At 36.3% G+C, this 21,923-nt stretch overlaps 1 protein-coding gene and 1 long non-coding RNA gene across 6 annotated transcripts in view; both read right to left on the reverse strand.

The window, feature by feature from the left end:
* Positions 1 to 273: 273 nt before the first annotated feature.
* LOC126884945 (uncharacterized) lies at positions 274 to 4,390 on the reverse strand. The gene is made up of 2 exons (XR_007698201.1): positions 4,251 to 4,390; positions 274 to 2,515 (listed from the first exon to the last, which is right to left on the reverse strand). It is a non-coding gene; the product is annotated as an uncharacterized LOC126884945 (long non-coding RNA).
* Positions 4,391 to 5,942: 1,552 nt separating this feature from the next.
* LOC114326918 (spectrin alpha chain) overlaps positions 5,943 to 21,923 on the reverse strand; it is an 84,499-nt gene continuing 68,518 nt past the window's right edge. For 3 of the 5 annotated variants that reach the window (XM_028275381.2, XM_028275377.2, XM_028275378.2), the window contains 10 exons: positions 19,821 to 20,578; positions 18,010 to 18,427; positions 17,584 to 17,893; positions 17,255 to 17,375; positions 16,717 to 17,199; positions 14,855 to 14,878; positions 14,128 to 14,390; positions 11,650 to 11,820; positions 11,397 to 11,563; positions 5,943 to 6,379 (listed from right to left, as the gene is read on the reverse strand). In XM_028275381.2, the coding sequence (XP_028131182.2) occupies positions 6,251 to 6,379; positions 11,397 to 11,563; positions 11,650 to 11,820; positions 14,128 to 14,390; positions 14,855 to 14,878; positions 16,717 to 17,199; positions 17,255 to 17,375; positions 17,584 to 17,893; positions 18,010 to 18,427; positions 19,821 to 20,578 (2,844 nt within the window). In that variant the 3' untranslated portion in view covers positions 5,943 to 6,250. The remainder of the gene's footprint in view (positions 6,380 to 11,396; positions 11,564 to 11,649; positions 11,821 to 14,127; positions 14,391 to 14,854; positions 14,879 to 16,716; positions 17,200 to 17,254; positions 17,376 to 17,583; positions 17,894 to 18,009; positions 18,428 to 19,820; positions 20,579 to 21,923) is intronic. The other 2 variants (XM_028275382.2, XM_028275380.2) reach the window with 1 other exon arrangement.

The following is a 21,923-nucleotide window of genomic DNA, read 5'->3' on the forward strand; positions in this document are numbered from 1 at the left end:
CATCCCTGTTTTGAAAAAGTAGTCTAACCCCAGTTTGGAAGAGTGAAGTCTACTCATGTTTTGGAAAAATAAAGTCTACCCATTGTTTTGGAAAAGTAAGATCTACTCATGTTTTGGAAAAGTAAGATCATATCCCCGGTTTTGAAAAGTGAAGAATATCCCAGTTAGTGATTTGAAAATGAGAAAGTTGTCTGGTGAACTTTCATGAAAAGCTTTTATGTCCTAGATTGGACTTTGGATTGGAAACGTAATGATGTAGTATTTCCTATGTCATGTGTTACGTTATTTTTTTTTGATCTTATTAAATGGTTTGATATCCCGTTTGAATCCAGTATACTAGTTTTTTTTGGTCTTTTATGTTGTCACACGCATTCCCCCCTGTTTGGTCTTGTTTGAATGAGTTGTTGAGATAAGTTATTTGTGACATTTTATCTCAACGAGGTATTTAGAATGGATTGTCTAAATCCTCCTTTTGCAGAACCGTTGCCGAATGCCCCGTGAAAGTCGCTAGGTGTTTAGAGTTTAAGCAGATGCCTATCTGCTGAGCCAGAGCTCAGAAAGATTTTTTTAGTTTTTGAAAACCGCTCCCGGTTAGGCAACGAGGTGATGAGGCTGTGTCTGCCCTGCTATATGGTATATATTATATGGTATATATAGTATATATGTCACTTGTGTTACTGCAGTGGATGTCAGCGAGGTCCACACAGGGCACAAGATTATTTCTTTCCCAAGACACAGAAACTCTTATCACCTACAGTTCTTATTAGAGTCTTAACATTTAAGTCTACTCGACTTTAAAGAGTCTGGCGATTGATGGCACGCTAGCCCATTCCCTAATGATGTTTTGTTTTTGTTTAATCCCCATTAGCCATTATTTAAATATTTTGGTATTGTTGTCCTGTCACACCCAAGAAGTCAATGTTGGATTTTTGTAGTTATCGAAAACTGAATTGGTAATCCAGTTTCCTCTCTTCCGAGGAGGCTATTGTAGCAGATGGATTTCTACTACAATATTTTATAAAAAATATCCATTAATTTTAATCCTATCCCAAGAAAAATATTAATTTTTCTAATATATTTTGCGAGTTTATATATCTTTAAAATTTCTAAGCCGCTCCTGTTCGAAATATTTCAGAATATTTTCGCAACAAAGTAAAATCATAGGAAAGTTCCTATTTATTTGAGTAGCATTTACCAACTACGTAGATAGTTATTGTGAAATCATTCATTATTCGAGAATGAATCCTCTAAAAGGTTCAGTGTTTTTCCTTTAAGTTTTGAGCGCTAAAAATCCCATGTTATTATTGGTCTGCATTTTGAAAGATCCTTGAGTTGTAGTTGACGATTGGTCAATAGTTTTGGCCGAACGATCGAGAAGAAATGCATCGTTTGGACGCGAGAGAGACGTGACGATGTAAAGCTAGTTCTAAAAGTACATCACTTCAGTAAACATCTTTTTGTTAGAACTCGACCAACAGACTCGTAGAAAGTCGCACTTTGCCGGCAAAATGGTTTTATTTTTATGGTAAAAGAAGTGAAAGACTGGCAGTTTGCCCAGTAAATGTCAACGAATATAATGACAATAGTTTCACGGCATTTTAATGGATATATTATTGTGAAATAGTTCTATTGTTATGCAGTTTGGTTTGCCGGTGGTAATAAAAAAGAAGTGCGTGGTTTCCTGGTTCCTGTCCTTTATGTAGCTGTTGCTATTTTTATGATGTTTTGGATTTGTTCATGTTCCAGTAAGAAATGCCCAGATGATATTATTTGGTATCGATTTTATCCAGTTTTGTAATGATTTGAATATCTTCCCCTCCCAGCCCCGTCTGAATGGAAAATTTTGAAGTTCCAAGTGTTGTGACATGGATTTTTGTTTTAACAAGGTATGATAATGTTTATTTTAAATAATTCACAAGTGGATATTATTGGTAAAGGTTTTACATAATTAAAAATGTTTGTTTTCAACATGGAAAATATATTATGTAAAGTAAATATTAGATGGCAGTGACATTTGACAGCCATGTCAAATTTTTGTTTTGGTACACTGCTAAAAATAAGGTTAAAAATTGTAAAATCATGTATTTTGTTATTATTATTCATTTCTGGTTTGAGAATGTGTCTATTCTCAATAAAAATAAAAAGGTATTAAGGTTTAAATAAACATTATAAAATGTACACATCTTTATTTCTGTAACCTCTTTATTTAAGAAAATTATTAACAGATATCTAATACAAGTGAATAAGTTTTAGAACAGAAGAAAATATAATGGCATAGAAGCCAAATGATGATAATTTGTAGCCCACTATAACCCCAATGAGGAATCTACGATGAATGTCCCCCAGTTGCTTTCCAGTAAGTACTCGATATGAGAATTTGAGGATTTTTCAAACGGCGTCCCAATTTGTTTAAATAGTAGGAAAGTCCTCAAGTCTGTGTAAGTATCCTTTGCTTATTTGGTTATGTAGTTTAGTCTTCTTTAAACCCTCCTACCCCTCCCAACGAATCTACGACCTGCCACCGCACAAAAAATGAGCTGCCGTTCGCATGAAGGTTTGCGTGTCTGTTCCTTCTGCTAGCCCCATTTCGACTCCCCAGTATCTCTATAGATAGTCTTTCCTTGATCCCATTAGAGCAGACAGGTAAAACGCTTCAACTGGCGCCCAACGTGGGGCCGATTCATTTTTCTGCCTCCTTCAGTATCCAGTTGTTGTCTTGTCCAGTTGAACGCTTCAAATGGCGCCCAACGTGGGGCCCATGTTTATGACAACATGGAAGCTATTGTAGCAGATGGATTTCTACTACAATATTTTATAAAAAATATCCATTAATTTTAATCCTATCCCAAGAAAAATATTAATTTTTTTAATATATTTTGCGAGTTTATATATCTTTAAAATTTCCTAAGCCGCTCCTGTTCGCATTGTAAAGGTTAGGAAATTTCCTATTTATTTGTGTAGCAATAACCAACTACGTAGATTGTTATTGAAAACATCCATTATTCGAGAATGAATCCTCTAAAAGGTTCAGTGTTTTTCCTTTAAGTTTTGAGCGCTAAAAATCCCATGTTATTATTGGTCTGCATTTTGAAAGATCCTTGAGTTGTAGTTGACGATTGGTCAATAGTTTTGGCCGAACGATCGAGAAGAAATGCATCGTTTGGACGCGAGAGAGACGTGACGATGTAAAGTTAGTTCTAAAAGTACATCAGCTCTGTAAGCATCTTTTTGTTAGAACTCAAAAAGTCGCACTTTGCCGGCCAAAATGGTTTTCTTCTTATAGTAAAAGAACTAATGGATTTCTAACATGTCAAGGAATATAATGACAATAGTTTCACGGCATTTTAATGGATATATTATTGTGAAACAGTTCTATTGTTATGCAGTTTGATTTGCCGGTAAAAGAAGTGCGTGGTTTCCTGGTTCCTGTCCTTTATGTAGCTGTTGCTATTTTTATGATGTTTTGATTTGTTCATGTTCCAGTAAGAAATGCCCAGATGATATTATTTGGTATCGATTTTATCCAGTTTTGTAATGATTTGAATATCTTCCCCTCCCAGCCCCGTCTGAATGGAAAATTTTGAAGTTCCAAGTGTTGTGACATGGATTTTTGTTTTAACAAGGTATGATAATGTTTATTTTAAATAATTCACAAGTGGATATTATTGGTAAAGGTTTTACATAATTAAAAATGTTTGTTTTCAACATGGAAAATATATTATGTAAAGTAAATATTAGATGGCAGTGACATTTGACAGCCATGTCAAATTTTTGTTTTGGTACACTGCTAAAAATAAGGTTAAAAATTGTAAAATCATGTATTTTGTTATTATTATTCATTTCTGGTTTGAGAATGTGTCTATTCTCAATAAAAATAAAAAGGTATTAAGGTTTAAATAAACATTATAAAATGTACACATCTTTATTTCTGTAACCTCTTTATTTAAGAAAATTATTAACAGATATCTAATACAAGTGAATAAGTTTTAGAACAGAAGAAAATATAATGGCATAGAAGCCAAATGATGATAATTTGTAGCCCACTATAACCCCAATGAGGAATCTACGATGAATGTCCCCAGTTGCTTTCCAGTAAGTACTCGATATGAGAATTTGAGGATTTTTCGAACGGCGTCCCAATTTGTTTAAATAGTAGGAAAGTCCTCAAGTCTGTGTAAGTATCCTTTGCTTATTTGGTTATGTAGTTAGTCTTCTTTAAACCCTCCTACCCCTCCCAACGAATCTACGACCCGCCACCGCACAAAAAAAATGAGCTGCCGTTCGCATGAAGGTTTGCGTGTCTGTTCCTTCTACTAGCCCCATTTCTACCCCACAGTATCTCTATAGATAGTCTTTCCTTGTCCCCATAGAGCAGACATGTAAAACGCTTCACTGTCGGGGTAAAAGCGTAACCCGGCAATATCTCCCAAGCGAGTTAACCATCAGAGGACTTTAAGAGCAGTACCAAAGCTCTCATGACGAAGGTCTCAAAGTTAAGTATGGTTATTTTCGAAACATTTTCTACAAAGATTATAGTGTAGGCTTCGGCTCTTCTGCCACAGATGTCTGTTTAACATACCTGTCCCTTCGTGATAGGATTAAGCGTTACAGGGATAGACAGGAAGAAGTCACGTTAAAGACAGAACTAACTAAGAGGGTAAATTAACTACAACTTGGCTTCAGGAGTAGGGAAAAGTATTATTAAGCCTGGGAAACAGTTGTCAACTTTGAATCCAAAACCTGTGAAAGGTGTACCTATAAAAAATTTAAATTAAAGGACTTGAGGACACTTCTGACAAACCATTTTACCAAGGAATGAGAACATAACCATGATCTCAGTTTCTTTAAAAAACTTTTTGACCAACAGAAAGCTTTTTTTGATCCTCAATACAACGAATCAGACATTGGTCAGATCGATGATGCTGGAGAAGAGCATGAGAAGAGATGAACATGGACATGTAATAAATTTAAACTGAAATAATTTACACATTTTATTTGTATATTTCTAAAACATTTGTGTTACATTAAACTTATGTAACTTCTTAAAATGATCTTCCCTTTATTTTAATCTTTTTCTCCCATATAGTGCAGCAAAACTCGTTATGTCCAAAATAAACCCCCCTAAATGTGAACATATCCTTTTTAAGACACTGGACATATATTATAATGTACGAATCTTTAGTAAAAATGTAAAAGGAGCTTTCAATTTACATTACTTTTCATTGTACAGTTTATTGCCGTTTCTGAAAATTTTGAAAAATGGACATACGGAGTTTTGCAACTGGGCGACTCAAGTTATCTACGGAAGTTCCAGACAACGATTTTAAAGAATCTTTTCGCCTCAACTGAAAACAGTTCTCTGAAGTCCATCGTATAATCACAATCCAGGCTAACGTAGTATAATAGTATGTCAGGTAAAAATAAATTAACTAATTTCAATATAAAATTTAATTTTTACATCATCTTAATATAAAAACAACGGGTACAAGAAATTTTTTTATATTTTATCATAGAATATAATATGATCCTGAACAAGTTAAATTAGCTTCTTTATGTCGCATTTCGGAAACAAGTAAACAATTGGGACATGCGAGCCAGGACCCACGAAAACTGCTCTGATAACAAACCTTCCAGATTGGGACTATGGCGAGTGCATAGGCTGGTCGTAGGGTGGGTTCAATTTGCGATACCTCGCCTCTAACCGTGCTTCACAAAACTGTCCACGCGTGGTCTTGGCGTGTGCTGGACCTAAGCTGGGTTCATTATGCGCCGGGCCTTATCCACGACCAGTTTCACCACAAAAACTGAGTGCCGTTTGCAGGTGGTATCCTCCCGCAAACTCCTTAGTTCCAGCTTCTAATACCCATTCAGGAAAAAGGAGGTTACACAAAAAGAGCAGGACAAGGTTAGGAATTAGAATAAAAATAAATAAAAAACGTAAATAATGAAGCAAAGTTATATATTTGAGAAACACCTCAAGTACAATAATTAAAAGATACAAAACTATATTAATATTAAAATGAACACTTTTAAATATATCTTGTCCCAATATTAAAGCCACAAAGCCCATAAAAATAGTGTAAGAACAGTTCACTCATAAAAATCGTTAAAAGAATATACGGAACAATAAATATATATAATCTGAAATATATAATCTTCAATAAATATTTGTTTCTTATTGCAATAATAATATTATACTGTCTATCTAACGTTTAGCAAGAGTAAGCGACTAATGCGGAACCTAACCTAACTAATTTTGAAAAAGTGTGCGTGTGAACTCGATATAGTCCAAAGCGCCCTGGATGGGCCGTTCTGTCTTCGGCTCTACGTAAGGCTTCATCCTCGCCACGCAGTAGTCCGCCATTTCCTTGGTAAGATTCTGCAACAAAAAAGAAATATAAATGCCTGATTTATTTAGGAAGGCGCCCACATGTGTAATGTGCGCACGCACTGTAAGTTATGAAAAAAAAACTATGTAACAAGAAGTTTTATGTCGTTCTGAAGCTATTTTCTTGTGGCATTTTTATAATCAATTAAAAATCCACAAGGAAAAAGTTTTCCTGTAGTTGGCTGTATACCATGTGATACAAAAAACAATAAATCCTTTTCATTTTCACTTGCCGTCTCACTTCCAACATGTACAAGTCAGACTTAGATCTCGGATGTTACCTAGGGCAAATTAGATAATATTTTAAACATCCAGGCTTAAGGTAGCATTTTAAACCAATGTTTCCTTGACGGACTACTTTTACTGGGCTTTGACCCACATATTTTTGTATAATACTATCTTGGTGGTTAGCATGTACATTGCACGTAAGCACTGATGATGACTGGTAAACCAGTCGAAAACTAGTTAAGTGAATTTGATGTGGCCCTTTTGAGGGTTTTTTAAATATACCTTTTATACAGGATTTTTTTTATCAATTACCTTTAATGGGAAATAAGCCACAATTTTACAAAAAAAAATGATTTTATTAACGTTTTATACAGGGTGTTTCAATAATAATTGTCCATATAGTAACTGGAGAAACCTTAGCACAAAATACGAAGATTTAATCTAAAACACTTAAATAAAATGTGGTTCCTTACTGAGTTACAGGGTGTTTTATTTAAGAATTTAAAAACTATTTTTGCTCAGCATTTTAAAATTATTCGACGTATCCTTTTCATACTTGGCAGAAAGTGCGAATACGGTACACCCTACTAAATTATGATAAACAAACGTTTTTAGCTACTACCAGAGGCGTACTACAGGGGATAGTGAATGGTTGACCCTTCTCAAATTCTACGCCACTGGAGGAATTACTATTTTAGTATCATTTTTAGATTCTCCAATACTTTCTACGTAAATAATATACTCTTTATTGGTAACGATAAAGTCATTAGTTTTCGAGATATTTGAAGTTAAATATGAAACTAAAACAGTTATTTTGATTAATTTATGATATGATTCATATATGATTAAAATTTAAAAATAATTTGTATCCAGTACTTTAAAACTATTTGGCGTATCCTTATAATACTTGGCAGAAAGTGTAGGTACTGTACACCCTACTAAATTAAGATAAATAAACGTTTCTAGCTACTACCAGAGGCGTGCGACAGGGGATAGTGGCTGGTTTACCCTTCCCAAATGCTACGCCACTGACAAAATTGCTATTTTAGTGTAATTTTTTGATTTTCCAATACTTTTTCTGTAAATAATATACTCTTCATTCGTAACGATAAAATGATTAGTTTTCGAGATATTTCAAATTAAAAGTGAAGCGATACAATACATTAATCGAAATAACCGTGTCGTTTCATTTTTAACTTCAAAAATCTCGAAAACTAATGACTTTATCGTTACGAATGAGGAGTATATTATTTTCGTAGAAAGAATTGGAGAACCCAAAAATTAAACTAAAATAGCAATTTCGCCAGTGGCGTAGAATTTGGAAAGGGTCAACCATTCATTTTCCCCCGTCGTACGCCTCTGGTAATAGCCAAAAACTTTGTTTAACACAATTTAGTAGTTTGTACAGTACCTATACTTTCGGCCAAGTATGAAAAAGACACGTTGAATAGTTTTAAAATGCTGAGCAAGAATAGTTTTAAAATTTTTAGATAAAACACCCTGTAACTCAGTAAGGAACCACATTTTATTTAAGTGTTTTAGGTTTAATCTTCGTATTTTGTGCTAAGGTTTCTCCAGTTACTATATGGACAATTATTAATGAAACACCCTGTAGATTATATTAATATATATTATATTATAAACGTTAATAAAATAATTTTTTTGTTAAAATTGTGGCTTATTTCCCATTAAAAGTAATTGATTATAAGAAGTTTTATCGTGCAGATGCTGAAAAATGTTTAATATTAAGTTCATCTTTTAATTCTTAGTTTTATGTATATCTCTAGTTGTTTAGCTACCTCCGACGAACCTTTCAAATGATACCGCTTACGTGCCAATTATAATATGTAATATAATCCCTTGGTGGTTCTACTGAAAAATATGCCGTTAAATGGAAAAATTTCAGTTCAGTCACTTTTGTTTACAAATATTGTCAAAAACCACATACCAAAGAAACGGTATCTCCCTCTTTAAATATTTCTCTATAAAAAGGCATATATTTTAAAGTTTATTTCATTTCAGGATGTAAGCGAAGTTCGACTAATGTGTCTCAAGACCCCTTTCAAGGGTAAGATATTTTTTATACCATTTTGATTTCTTTAAATTTATATCTTTTGTCCTTCGCCTATCTTACTTTGTTTTTTTTTCTTATCTAATTAAGGTGAAACAGCAGCGATCAACAGGTAGCGAAAACGCGTTCCAAGATTGCGGCTGTAATCTTGAATATTTTTTCGAGATATTTGGCACACGTATTCGTAATATAATAAAGAATGGCGGTACAGAGCCCAATTTGAAAAATATATTGATATGTGGAAATTACTCTGTAATTAAATACAATATTAAAAAAACGAGCCTGTACCGCCATTAAGAAGAACAAAAAAATACACTTTCTTCAAATAAACTTTTTTATCCGATGCCTAGATTTTGTGTCATTTTGGAACTACTAATGAAATAAAAAATTTTAGTACCTAGTTCCAAAATGACACAAAATCTAGGCATCGGATAAAAAAGTTTATTTGAAGAAAGTGTATTTTTTTGTTCTTCTTAATGGCGGTACAGGCTCGTTTTTTTAATATTGTATTTAATTACAGAGTAATTTCCACATATTAATATATTTTTCAAATTGGGCTCTGTACCGCCATTCTTTATTATATTACGAATAAGTGTGCCAAATATCTCGAAAAAATATTCAAAATTACAGCCGCAATCTTGGAACGCGTTTTTGCTACCTGTTGATCGCTACTGTTTCCTCTTAAGGTCCAAATGTGGTCCAAAGTCAATCCGACGTTAGTTCAAAGTTAACCCAAACGTAGTCCCAGTTCCAAATGTAGTACCAAGTTAATCCCCGGTAGTCCCAGATTGTCTCAAGTTGGGAATAAGAGTTTTCACTAATTCAGCGGCCATCTCATTTCCCTGTTCGGACGGAGTCCCCTAGCATTGAAGAGTTGAATACTTCTTCTTTAGGTGCCGGGTCCGTATTCAGACGTTGGCCGTCATCATGTTTACACGTTCCTGAAACCCATCTCTATCGGCTGCTGCCCGAAATAATTATTCTACCATGGAACCACACCATTGTCTAATCTTACCCAACCATGAAAGTTTCTTTCGACCAATCCATCTCTTTATCTCCACTTTTCCTTGTATATAAGGCGAAGTAGATGGTATTTAGGTCCTCTCATTATATGGCAGAAGTATTCTGTTTTTCTCCTCTTTATGATGTTTATGAGTAAACGTAAATTGAGACTCGGATGAAGAGATAATAACCAGGATCGAAATATCAGGCAAGGCTTTTATGACCTGGAAACCAGTTTTATGTAACCGAAGCCTGTCGATGAAGATTCGCAAGAAGGTCCTAAAATGTTAAATAAATTAGAAGCATTCGAATTGTAGCACTATCGACGAATCCTAAAGATATCGTGGGTTTCGCACACTTCCAATAAAGATGTTCTCCAAATGATGAATTCAGAACGTCTGCTCATCATCATCATTCTCTTTGCCTTATCCCTATGCGGGGTCAGCTTCCCTAATTGCATTTCTCCACACAATTCTATCTTGGATCATATAAATGTCAATCCCCTTTACCAACATGTCCTGCCTTATCGTCTCCCCCAGGTCTTCTTTGGTCTTCCTCTCCTACTCCTTCCAGGAATCTGCACTTCAGCTATTCTTCGTATTGGGCGATTAACGTCTCGACGTTGAACATGACCAAACCATCTTAACCTATGCTCTCTCATTTTGGCATCAATTGGTGCCACACCTAGACTTCCCCTAATATACTCATTTCTAATTATATCCTTCTTTGTCACTCCACTCATCCATCTAAGCATTCTCATTTCCGCCACATGCATTCGTTGTTCCTCTTTCTTTTTCACTGCCCAGCATTCAGTTCCGGACATCATAGCCGGTCTTATGGCTGTTTTATAGAATTTTCCTTTCAGCCTCATTGGAATTTTTCTGTCACACAACACACCACTCGCTTCTTTCCACTTCATCCATCCAGCCCTAATTCTACTGCATGCATCTCCATCTATTTCTCCATTACTCTGTAATACCGATCCTAGATACTTAAAACTATTACAATCATTTCACCATCCAAAGATACCATTTTATTTGTAGAAACTCCATCTTTAAATGAACATTCCAAATACTCTGTTTTTGTCCTACTAAGTTTTAAACCTTTTTCCTCCAGAGCTTGTCTCCACTGTTCCAGTTTTTGTTCTAAGTCTCTTTCACTATTTCCTATTAACACTACATCATCAGCATACATTAGGCACCATGGAATGCTACCCTGTCTGCTCATAAACATCATAAAGAGTTGAATACACAGAAGGTTAACATCCATTTAATCTGCTTTACAGCTCAACCTGAGTTATTGTGAGTATATTTTCTTTCTTTTTTCATGATTTAACTGAATCTATTTTAAGTTTAGAAAGTTATACAATAATACAAGAGACTGGATATAGATGTTGCTTTTTAAAAATATTATGTTATATAAATTGGTTCATGATTTTTTTGGTGCATATTTACTGTTAAATAATCATTTTAGTAGAAGTCTCTATAGGGCTTTTCATCGATTGTCATTTGTTTCGAGCTTCTGTCATATGTTGTATAATCTGTGTATATTAATATACACAGATTATAGGACATTTGACAGAAGCTCGAAACAAATGACTGTGAATGAAAATCCCTATTAAACATGTTTAATCAGAATGGATTAACGAATCCGTAATTTTTTTAGCTTTCTTTTGCAAAAACAAGTAGTGTACATGAAGATACTTACGGCATATAATTCTTCTTTGGTGACATATGGACGATCTCCTGCCGTTATTGCCCTGAACGCCTTTTCTATTTCCTCGGAACTCTGGACGTTCTCAGTTTCTTTGCTTATCATAAAGGCCATGTATTCCTGTAGAGAAACGTGACCATCCCTATTCGGATCCACTACATCTAAAAAAGTGTACAAAAAAAGATAAATATAATAAATTTGACATAAGACGTAGCAATAAAAAGCAGGATATGTAAATTTAGCTTACCCAGTATAGCATCAAACTCTGGATCAGGTTGGCCTTCTTCCACCATAGGTAAGTCGTATCCAAGAGCTCGAAGACAACTCTTGAACTCTTGATGGTTGAGTTTTCCGGATTTTTCTTTGTCGAAGTGCTTGAACATCATGGAGAACTCTTTTAGGGCATCCTCGCTCACACCTACCAAAAAATATATAAATTAAATCCAGTGAATAGATAACGGCACAAGAAAAAAATTATAACAAAAGATGTATATTGGAGATGATTCACATAAAGAAAGACCAAAATTGTATCAATAATAAAACTGATATTAAAGATCTCTCCAATATATATCACAATTTGATAAATTGTGATGGCTGTAAGCGTGGTTGTAAGCACACCATTGGTAAACACTTTAAATACGGCATTTATTTTTTTCGTTAAGTGCTACCTCTGATAGCAACTCCACAGAGTTGCAGTTTGTATCATTACATTAATTTTGTTAGCCAGGATATATGTTAACGTCCTAAGCTTCTTCTACCCAGTATCTTTTCCTATATAATGATCTACATTATAAACACATATCTCATTTCTCATAACATGATTCCAAATAATGTAAACTTCTTATTTTAATTGTATTTAATATCTCATTTTTCTTTATTACATTCCGGTTACAAAACGTGGTTGTCTCTTAATATTTTCAACCAAGGTTATTTTTAAAAATCTTCTATATGCCCACATCTCAAATACTCTGTTCTTATTACGTATATCCTTGTTTTAGCGTTCAAGCCTCTGTTCCATATAAAATACAAAAAACATACACACCTCTTGCTCCTATATTGCTCCTATTATTGAACGTTAAACATTAGTCACATTTATTTCTTTCGTATATTATGTAACTTGATCTCCTGCATATTATCGTTTTGGTTTTACGACGACCATCCAAAACCGTCGTGAAGTGCTTTTACCATATGCCCATGCCTGGCTGGCGGCTGGCCTGGCATTCATCTCTCATAACATCTTAGGCATTCTGCACACGAAGCGTATCGTCATAGACGCGTATAAGTTTCGTCATGCAGCGACGATTCCTTTACGCCTTAAAATCCGCAAACGATTCGTGAAGAGGACTTACATTTGTTAAATTATCTTCGCCACCGCAAAAAAAAGAAACAGGAAATTTTGGGTGCATCCTTATATCTACAAAAACTACAACAGAAGGTTATTTATTGCCGCCAAAGAGTTGTCGAAAGATGACTCTAAATTCCACACATTTTTCTGGGGTACTCTTGTTTGGGTATTATATAAACACTGATAATTTTCAATCAGTTGGACAAATTTTAATATTTGATCCGCCATTCTAACACTCAAGCGTACTACAAGCGACTAACATCGTTGTACGCCTGGCGGCTTGAAGCTTGTCTGCAATAACGATTCCGCGCCGCTTATGCTTCCTGTACAGTATTCCATAAAGACACACGTGAGCAGCACGAAAGCTTTTCGTGCTGCTCACGAAAAGCTTCGTGTGCATTATGCCTTAGAGAAACACGATGTGCATTTTTTTTAAATATTATATGTATTGTATATAAAATATGTTTGTTAACAGTGTAATGTTTAATAATTAAAAGTGTTTATTAAAAAGTGCTCTTATACCACTGGTTGAAAACGAAAGTCAAATATTTGGTCTGTAATTAAACATACCAAAGATAAAGATCATGATAGTGGATAGACTACATAACAATCATCCATTGATCGGTTTGAGGTTGTGAGCTCATATTTATACCTGGGATCATTAATCACAAACACAGGGTCACTACAGGAAGAGATAAAACGTAGATGTGATCTAGCAAAAGTCGCCAAGCAAAAATGACCACAATATGGAAGGACTGTCAGATTTCAAGAGCGTTAAAGATGAGGTTGATCAACTGCTTAATATTCCCAATACTGACCTACGGATGTGAATCTTGGACCCTGAGAAATTCGGAAAGAAGAAAGATAGACGCCACTGAAATGTTCTGTTGGAGACGAATGCTACGAATTCCTTGGACCGACCATAGAACAAATAATTCAATTTTAAGAGAGCTAAAAGTTAGCCAACGACTCTCCAGTAAAGTCCATCTCCAACAATTAAAATACTTTGGACATGTTATGAGAGCAAACACAGAAAACATCGAAAAGCTCATTATACAAGGAAAGGTGGAAGGCCGAAGATCACGAGGAAGATCCCCAACAAGATGGATCGATAAAATTACAGGAATATGCAAAAGACCTATGCATGAGTTAAAAGAAATGACCAGAGACAGAGATCTTTGGAGACGGACAATACACGGCATCACTTCGACCACTACACTCCCTCCGGGGGGTCAGGATTGAAGAGAGAGAGATTAAAAATGGCAAACAGCCGAAACGTTTAAGCAAAATCAAGTGTTTTATTTATAAGAGACCGCAAACCCAGGAATTAAAAACCAACTGTAGAAAAAATATATGTATAATAGGTACAATGAATCTTACCGGACTGGTTTCTCGCTTGTATCTGTTGCTCCAAATTGTGCTGCATCCTCATACCCAACTGATCCAGTTGATCCCATTGCTGAGCCAAACCGACAGTAGAATGTTCGGTGTATCTGTTGTCCAAGATGAGATGTTCCTCGAGAATGGCTCCTAGGTCCTCTATCTTTTTCAGATCTGATCTACGAGCACGTACTTCTGCTGCCTTACGTTTCGTCGCTTCCAGTTGCTGTTCCAGAGAACCTGAGCCCTCCATCATGGAGGTACTAAAAGATCATAATGTTAAGTTATTGCACGACAAATATAAGGTGTAGTTTAGTACACATATCATGTGGTATGTTAGGGGGTGTGAAGTATATGAAAAGATTTTGGTTCAAATATTATGTTATTATGTTATGAATGTTACTATTTTGATATATTACAAAAGGATGATTTGCTAGCTATACTATAGGTAGTTATCTTCAGAAGATACAGTTTGATATTCAATCCAGTCAAAACTTTGTTTAACACTTTTATAACTACAATGTCTACTTCTACTATATTTTAAAAAAATTAGTTGTAATGGAAAATAGAAGCTTAAAAATTGAACCAGAAACTTTTTATTCCTTCAAAATGGTTTTATTTGCATCCGACATTGATTAGCTGAGTTTGTTTGCAAAACGTAACAATATTAATATTCAAACACCAACAAGTTAAGTATTAGTTTTCAAATCACACACTCATTATTTACCCGTCCCATCCTAAAATTCGATAACTGAAAGGATAAACAAATCATAAATTTTATATATTAAGTAACTTTTATATAGGGTTGATTTAAAAGAGGAATTGGTTGTGCTAACCATCTGAATATAATGTAAAAGAGTGTTGTGTTTTGTAGCGATACGCCTTTCGCCCCGCATTCAACAGCTCGTTCGCAAAGGACCGAACGCGCATCGATACCAACGCACTCCCCCTAAGTTCCACCTCTCAGGTGGACCCAAGGAGTGACGGGCCGCCGAGAGAGTATTTAAGAAGAAAACCGAGGGTCAAAAAGAAAGTTTCGATCAGTGTACTGAAATGAAAAGGAACTCAACCAGTTCCCAGCAGATTGAGCTGGGAGCAAGCGGCAGTTATGCGACGGACTGAGTCGGAACCTGCCGGGGCGAAGGAACTCTGTAATGAAGAAATGCTTCGCCAGTAACTGTAACCGCCGTGAGATATGGGTATCCGATCCGGAGTTGTATGGGTAGCTGTGTCGATGTTTTAATTGTGAGAATACGTGTGATTATACCGGATTGAGGTATAATCAGGGGCTACGAGTCTGTATATAATTATTTAGATGTTGATTCTTTATAGCGTGATTGCTTCCTGTATTTTAATAATATAAGGCGGCTTTCTTCGGAGGCGGAGCGAAGACAGAATATTATTTTATTATTTTAATTGTACTCTGTATATAACTATCTCTAATATATTTATTTATTTAGAACCTGTGTTTTACTGAGTCTTTGGTCCAAAAAAGGACTCGTCGCAGTTTTTATTAGTTTTTCCCTAATAAGTGGTTGGTTTTTTCCCTTAATGGGACTTGAGCTGGACATACTGCTGGGAGGGGATCAAGAGAATGGCAATTGGCAAGGTAAATGCATATAATATCATACCTAAATCTGCGTGGCAGATGCGTGTTTAAAAGGAACTGTCACAACTAGAGGCGTCAGTCCCGTATTCTTTCACATTAGCGCTTAATTGGGAGCTCTATAGGAAGATCCTCGTTTTTCCATTCTCGTGAGACCAGAATGGAACAATTTAACGAGATTTAAAAACAAGGAACGGTAAGAACTACCCAAAAAACTAACAAAACTGCTTTCAAAAGGGATGCGCAGTAGACTAAAGAAAAGCTACCAGTCCCAACAACATTAGAGAACAATTCTAGTGGTATTGGAGAAAATACGAGACACTTGAGATATCTGCAATATTTTTACCGAGCTCAAAAACGGAACTCGGGACCATAAATAAGCAAGCAGGAGATTGCAACTAATAAACTGGCCATGTCACGAAAACCTCAAACTATTTCTCGAGGGAGAACTGATGTGATACAGGCTGCTTACAACATTGTCAATCACAGGATCAATATAGCAGTGATCTCCAAGATCTACCCAGGCAAAATGATGTCACAGAATGAAACAGGGTGCGTAAAAATTGCCCTAATACAACTTATCGATGAAGCTCCATTAAACTTGACGGAAAGTCCTTTAATACCAATGATGACTTTATAGAAGAAAAAAGGAATGGAAAGATACCTTCCACAAATGGAGATATGAAAATGGCATTAACCCGTCTTGGTAAACAAAAAAACACTGAAGGGTTCATTCAGACCCACCAGGAGTCCGAGGAAGGATTGCTGGACCGGAAGTCCTATCACTAACTTCATCGTGTTAGTTTTATGCAATCATATCGAAAAAAAAAACTGCACAGGCTTGGGACACTAATAAACCAAAAGCCTTAAAATCACTACCGGCCACGCAGGAAACTGAAGAGGAATGTTTATATTTTAATGTTTGATTGAAACTTTGATTTATTGTTGCGGTATTCAAGGTTGAATTTAATAGTTGAACTTACCGTGTCTCCGTCAACCACTGGTGGAAAGCATTAGCATGCTTAGCGAACTCCTTTCTAAGCTTATCGTTCTCCTCTTGTCTCTGCGCCTCCTTGTTCAACTCAACATCCCTCTCGGCTATAATCTTCTGTAAATTCCTCCAGGTGTCTTCCAACGCTTCCATATTGAACCAGGTGTAAGGGTTGGGTCCAACATTGAACATCTTGATCTGTTGATCCAGCGCGGCTAACCCGTCAAAGTCGGCTTGCGCACTTGACAAAGAAGCTTGGAATTGGGAATGGGCTTCTTTCAACGCGCGAATTTCTTCGATTGAGTTACAACGTACGGGATCAGTTAAATCTTCTTCGGCATTCTCGAACCAGGAGTTGAACGCGGACGCGCGTTTGGCAAACATGAGGAAGAGCTCTTCGATTTCTTTGAATTGTTCTTGCATGCGCAGCAGACGTTGTTTGCGTGCGTCAGAGTCGTTTAGAAGTTTTTGCCATCTACGAGAAAAATGTTTATAAAATCGAATTGGACCAATTTATTAGAAAAACCTACCTGGAAATAACAGCTTGATGTCTTTGGACAATAGCTTGAGTTTGGTCGTGGTTGGAAGAAATTAGTTGATCTTTAAGTGCAGTTATGTTTTGAATACCTTCATGTTCAAATGCAGTAAGACCTGAAATATAGAACATAAAGAATACTTAACTGAGTGAATAAATTATTTTGGATTTAGGTAAAAGAAAGAATAGAAAGGCTCTACAGGTTTTCTCGGCTGCAATCTCATCTCGATGTTATAAATTTTGTTTATGGAAGCCATACCAATAGAAAATATTTAAACTGCATAATCTACTACAATTATGAATATGGTAATGGTTAATACGTACCAGCGTCAAAGGTCTCCTGTTTAGTCAACAAGGTCTGAACAGAAGATAAATCCCTTCCAAACTCTTCGCTCTTGACGTGGCTCTCCTTATCGGCGATCCAGCTTTCAACTACATCAGCCTTCCACATGAATTGCAAATAGGCCGAATTGTCTACTAGCTTAGCCTTGCGTCTACCAGCTAAAGCCGCCAAATGATCCAGTTTGGTTTGCAATTGTTGGCAACGTTGGTTAATACTGTCAGAATGATGGTTGCCTTCGGAAACGAGTCGTTGACCATCGTCGCTGATGTCCTTGCAGCGATCTCTATGGGCCTATAAATGAATTAATAATGTCTTCAATTCTAAATCGATATGATACAAATAGCGAAGTACAGAAAATAATTGGTTCCTTTATAGTATATTGTAATCATATAATTATAAATAATTACCTGGAAGTCAGTTTCGAACGCGTCATGTTTCTTAAGCAATCCTTGTACAGCAGCCATAGTGTCACCATAATCCTCGACGCCCAACAACTGTTGTTTCTCGCTAATCCAGGCCTCTTCTTCCTCAACCTTAGCCAAGAACTGTTGATAAGTCAAAGATTCATCCAACTTCTGTCCTCTGGTAGCAGCCAATTGTTTCAATTCAGCCCAAGCTTGGTTTAAGGCCTTGAGACGTTGTTCGATTTCGGGGACTCCCAGATTAGAGACGTCCATGAGCTTTTCGCCGGCTTCTTGAACAGCTTGGATAGCGGGTTCGTGAGAAGCGAGTTCGGCTTCTAGACGTTTGTGTTTCTTCTTCAAGTTCTGGACACCGGTCAAGTCGCGGCCATAGTCGTCTGAACCCACCAAAAGTTTCTTTTCCCTAAACAAACGATATCTCTTAGAAAGGACATCGCACACATCTTATGGAAAATATAATGTCACTCAAATTCAATAAAATTTATACGATTAGATTCGTTTTAATATAACGATCAATTCTTATCATTGCGCCAACTCTTAATTATGATTAATTACGGCGCAAATTGCAATTAAAGTTTATCGAAATCACATTTTTGGAGTCTATAAAATGTTAGTTTACAATCATTATGGCTCTGAGTGCTATTCATAACAGCTTAAATCCCGCTGGGCCTAAGCGGATTAGTAAAACTAATCCGCTGATTTATGGAGTACCGAAAATCTGGGTATTTTAAAATATTTTTTCTCTCTCTAACTTATGTACCTACCCATTTGATTTCAGATTTATTTATATCAATTTCTGCTCTTATTTTTGAAAATAGAGAGTTGGCGCAATGATAAGATTTGATCGTTAATTTAAAACGAATCTATTGGTATAAATTTTATTGAATTTGAGTGACATTATATTTTCCATAAGATGTGTGCGATGTCCTTTGATATATTGACAAAAGTAGGCTTAAAAGGAAGAGTGTGACAGGGATGTATACTGTCTCATTATTATTCAATATATATACAGAGCACATTATGAACCTAGCGTTAACTGATATAGACGAGGGTATCCTTATAAATGGAGAATGACTGAACAAGACATAAGATACGCTGATGACAGTCTCATTTTTTCAGACATTCTGGAAGGTCTGTCTACTGAAACTTGTCTCCAGGGCAACAGAAGTAAGTAGTAGTCACCAACTGTTACTATTTCGACGGAAATTAAGATAAGGATCGAGAAGGCAACATCAGCTTTGGTCAAAATGAAAAAAATCTTTACAGTCCCGATATAAAGTTCTTGGATCTTCTTTGTGTACTGGATTCATGAAATTAACTGAAGCATCACTGAAGAGACTCCAAGCATTTGAAATGTGGTGCTATAGACGCATGTTGAGGATTTCCTGGATGGAAGGTGAAGAGCGCATGATGGGTGAAGAGCGTGAACTATGCATAAGTATGCATAACCATGAAATGACGCCAACTGGAATGCCTGGGCCATATAATGCGTAATGAACGATTCGAACTACTTCACACCATACTTCAAGTTAAGGTGCATGGAAAAAGTGGTCCAGGAAGAAGAATATCCTGGTTTCAGAACCTACGAAAAAGATTTAATTTGACCACTACCGGACTTTTTACGGCAGTAGTCAACAGTCCAAATAGCCTAGTATTCAATATCCGTAATGAATAGGCACCATAAGAAGGCATGCAGAACTTTTTCTGCAACGTTTGACTGTAGCTTATACTGTAAATAAGCAGGATACATGTGTATCGTATCAAAAAATATTGTATTACATTAGTATTTTACTTACTTGATCCAAGATTCTTCATCAGCGATATCTCTGAAGAACTGATGTAGAGTGTTAGCTTCGTTGAGCCTGGCTTGTCGGTGGGCAGCCAAATTCTTGATTCTTTCGTACCTTGAATTGATGGAATCTCGTTTTTCTAAAATAGATGTTGAATCGAACTGTCCGCTCTTAACCAAGGAATCTGCCTGGTCGTTCATATCTTTAATCCTGTCATCATGATGCTGAATATCAGCTTCCACTAACTGGTGTTTCTTGATCAAATTTTGAACAGAAGTCAAATCTTTACCAGCATCTTCGCTGGTCAACAAGCTCTCGACTTCACCCAACCAGAAGTCCAGATCTTTAACTGCAGCAATAAATGTTCTTTGTTTATTGGCTTCCTTAAGTTTAAGCGACTTCTCTGTAGTTTTCTGTGTCAAGAACTCCCATTGATCGGCAATGGACTCGAGACGTTTTTGAACAGCTTCTTCCGATCCGGCACATTGATGCTTGTTGATCAAATTGGCACCGTTGGCCAGCACAGCTTGAATTCTATCTGCGTTAGCCGCCAATTCAGCTTCGAATGCTTGGTGCTTTTGGTGTTTGGATTGAATGTTGGCGGGGTCTTTGTAGCTCTCTTCAGTGGCCAACTGAAGTTTCTCTGCTATCCAGTTCTCAATTTCGTCTGCGTCTCTTGAGAATTGCTGCAAGGTTTGACTTTCGCCCAATTTTGAACGTTTTTCGATAAGAGCGTCTTTGAGATGACGCCATCTATCCAAAACCTATAAAAATAAATTTAAACCTTAGGAAATGTTATTTTTTATGTATTTACAATCTATTTAAAAAATAGTTTTGAGTCAATACAAGGGTCAATTGTCTTTTTAGTTTTGCATATAGCCATACAGACAAAAATTATATACACTTAAGTACTTTATTGCTTTTCAAAATATGTCCCCCCAAGATCGACACACTTTTTCATACGTTCAAACTAATTGGTAAAACAGTTATTCCAGTCTTCAGTTGACACCTGCAAAATTGCTGTTTTAAAGGCATCGATGGCTTCTTCTGGAGACTGGAATCGCTGCCCACGCATTGAATTCTTGATTTTTTGGACCATGAAAAAGTCGTTGGGGCTAGACGGTGGATGTTTCAACAATTCGATGTTTTGCAGCTCCAAAAATTGTCTTGTGGGCTGTGTGAGCACTTGCATTGTCTTGATGTAGGATGATTCACCGTTGTATGTTGCTTTGTCGGAGTTTCGCGATAACTTCTGGTAAATAAACGGTTATATACCAATCAGAAGTAACCATTGTTCGACCTTCTAAAGCAATTTTGCCCCATGATCAGATTTTGACCATTTTCTTTGACACACTTCGAGAACGGATCACTTTTGTTTTGTTTTTTTTTTCTCATCGTTAAACACCCACACAGCTGATTAGTTGATTATTTTCCGGTTCGTAGGAGTAAATCCTAGATTCATCGCCACTATTAACAATACTATAAACGTTTTTTGAGCTTCCTTTGTTGAACCGTTCCAATGTTTTTCGAGACCAATTGACGCGAACCGCTTTTTGCTCTTCTGTGAGCAAATGAGGGATCCAACGAGAAACCAACTTCGTAACACCCAGTTCTTCATGTAGGATCTTTTGGATCGAAGTATTAGAAATGCGCAAAGATGCCTCTATTTCCCGGTATGTTACACAGCGGTCATCCTTAATTAGCAGACGAACCGCATCAATGTTTTGCTGTGTGATTGATGTTTTGGGTGGACCTGCCCGGGATTCGTATTGAAATTCGCAATACCAGCGGGGAATAGTTGACTAGTGTGATGCTTCATTCTTAAACACAGAAACCATTTCAGCGAGACATTATTGTTGGGATAATCCTCTCCGAAAATTGTAAAAAATTATTGCTCGAAAATGTTCTCAGCTAAGATCTATTTTTCGACCGATTTCCTAATTTCAAAAATACACTGTATTAGTCTAGTCGCAACATAGGGGGTCCCGTGGGCACTTTTAGGTCGCCGCGATTTGATGGTGTTATTATAGGTTTTTTGGGTCGCTGTATCCAATGTAATTGGTCTGGAAGCCCAAATGTGGTGCAACAAATTATGGTCAAATTAAGAGT

Source organism: Diabrotica virgifera, chromosome 5 (assembly GCF_917563875.1).
Source record: "Diabrotica virgifera virgifera chromosome 5, PGI_DIABVI_V3a".
NCBI lineage: Eukaryota > Metazoa > Arthropoda > Insecta > Coleoptera > Chrysomelidae > Diabrotica > Diabrotica virgifera.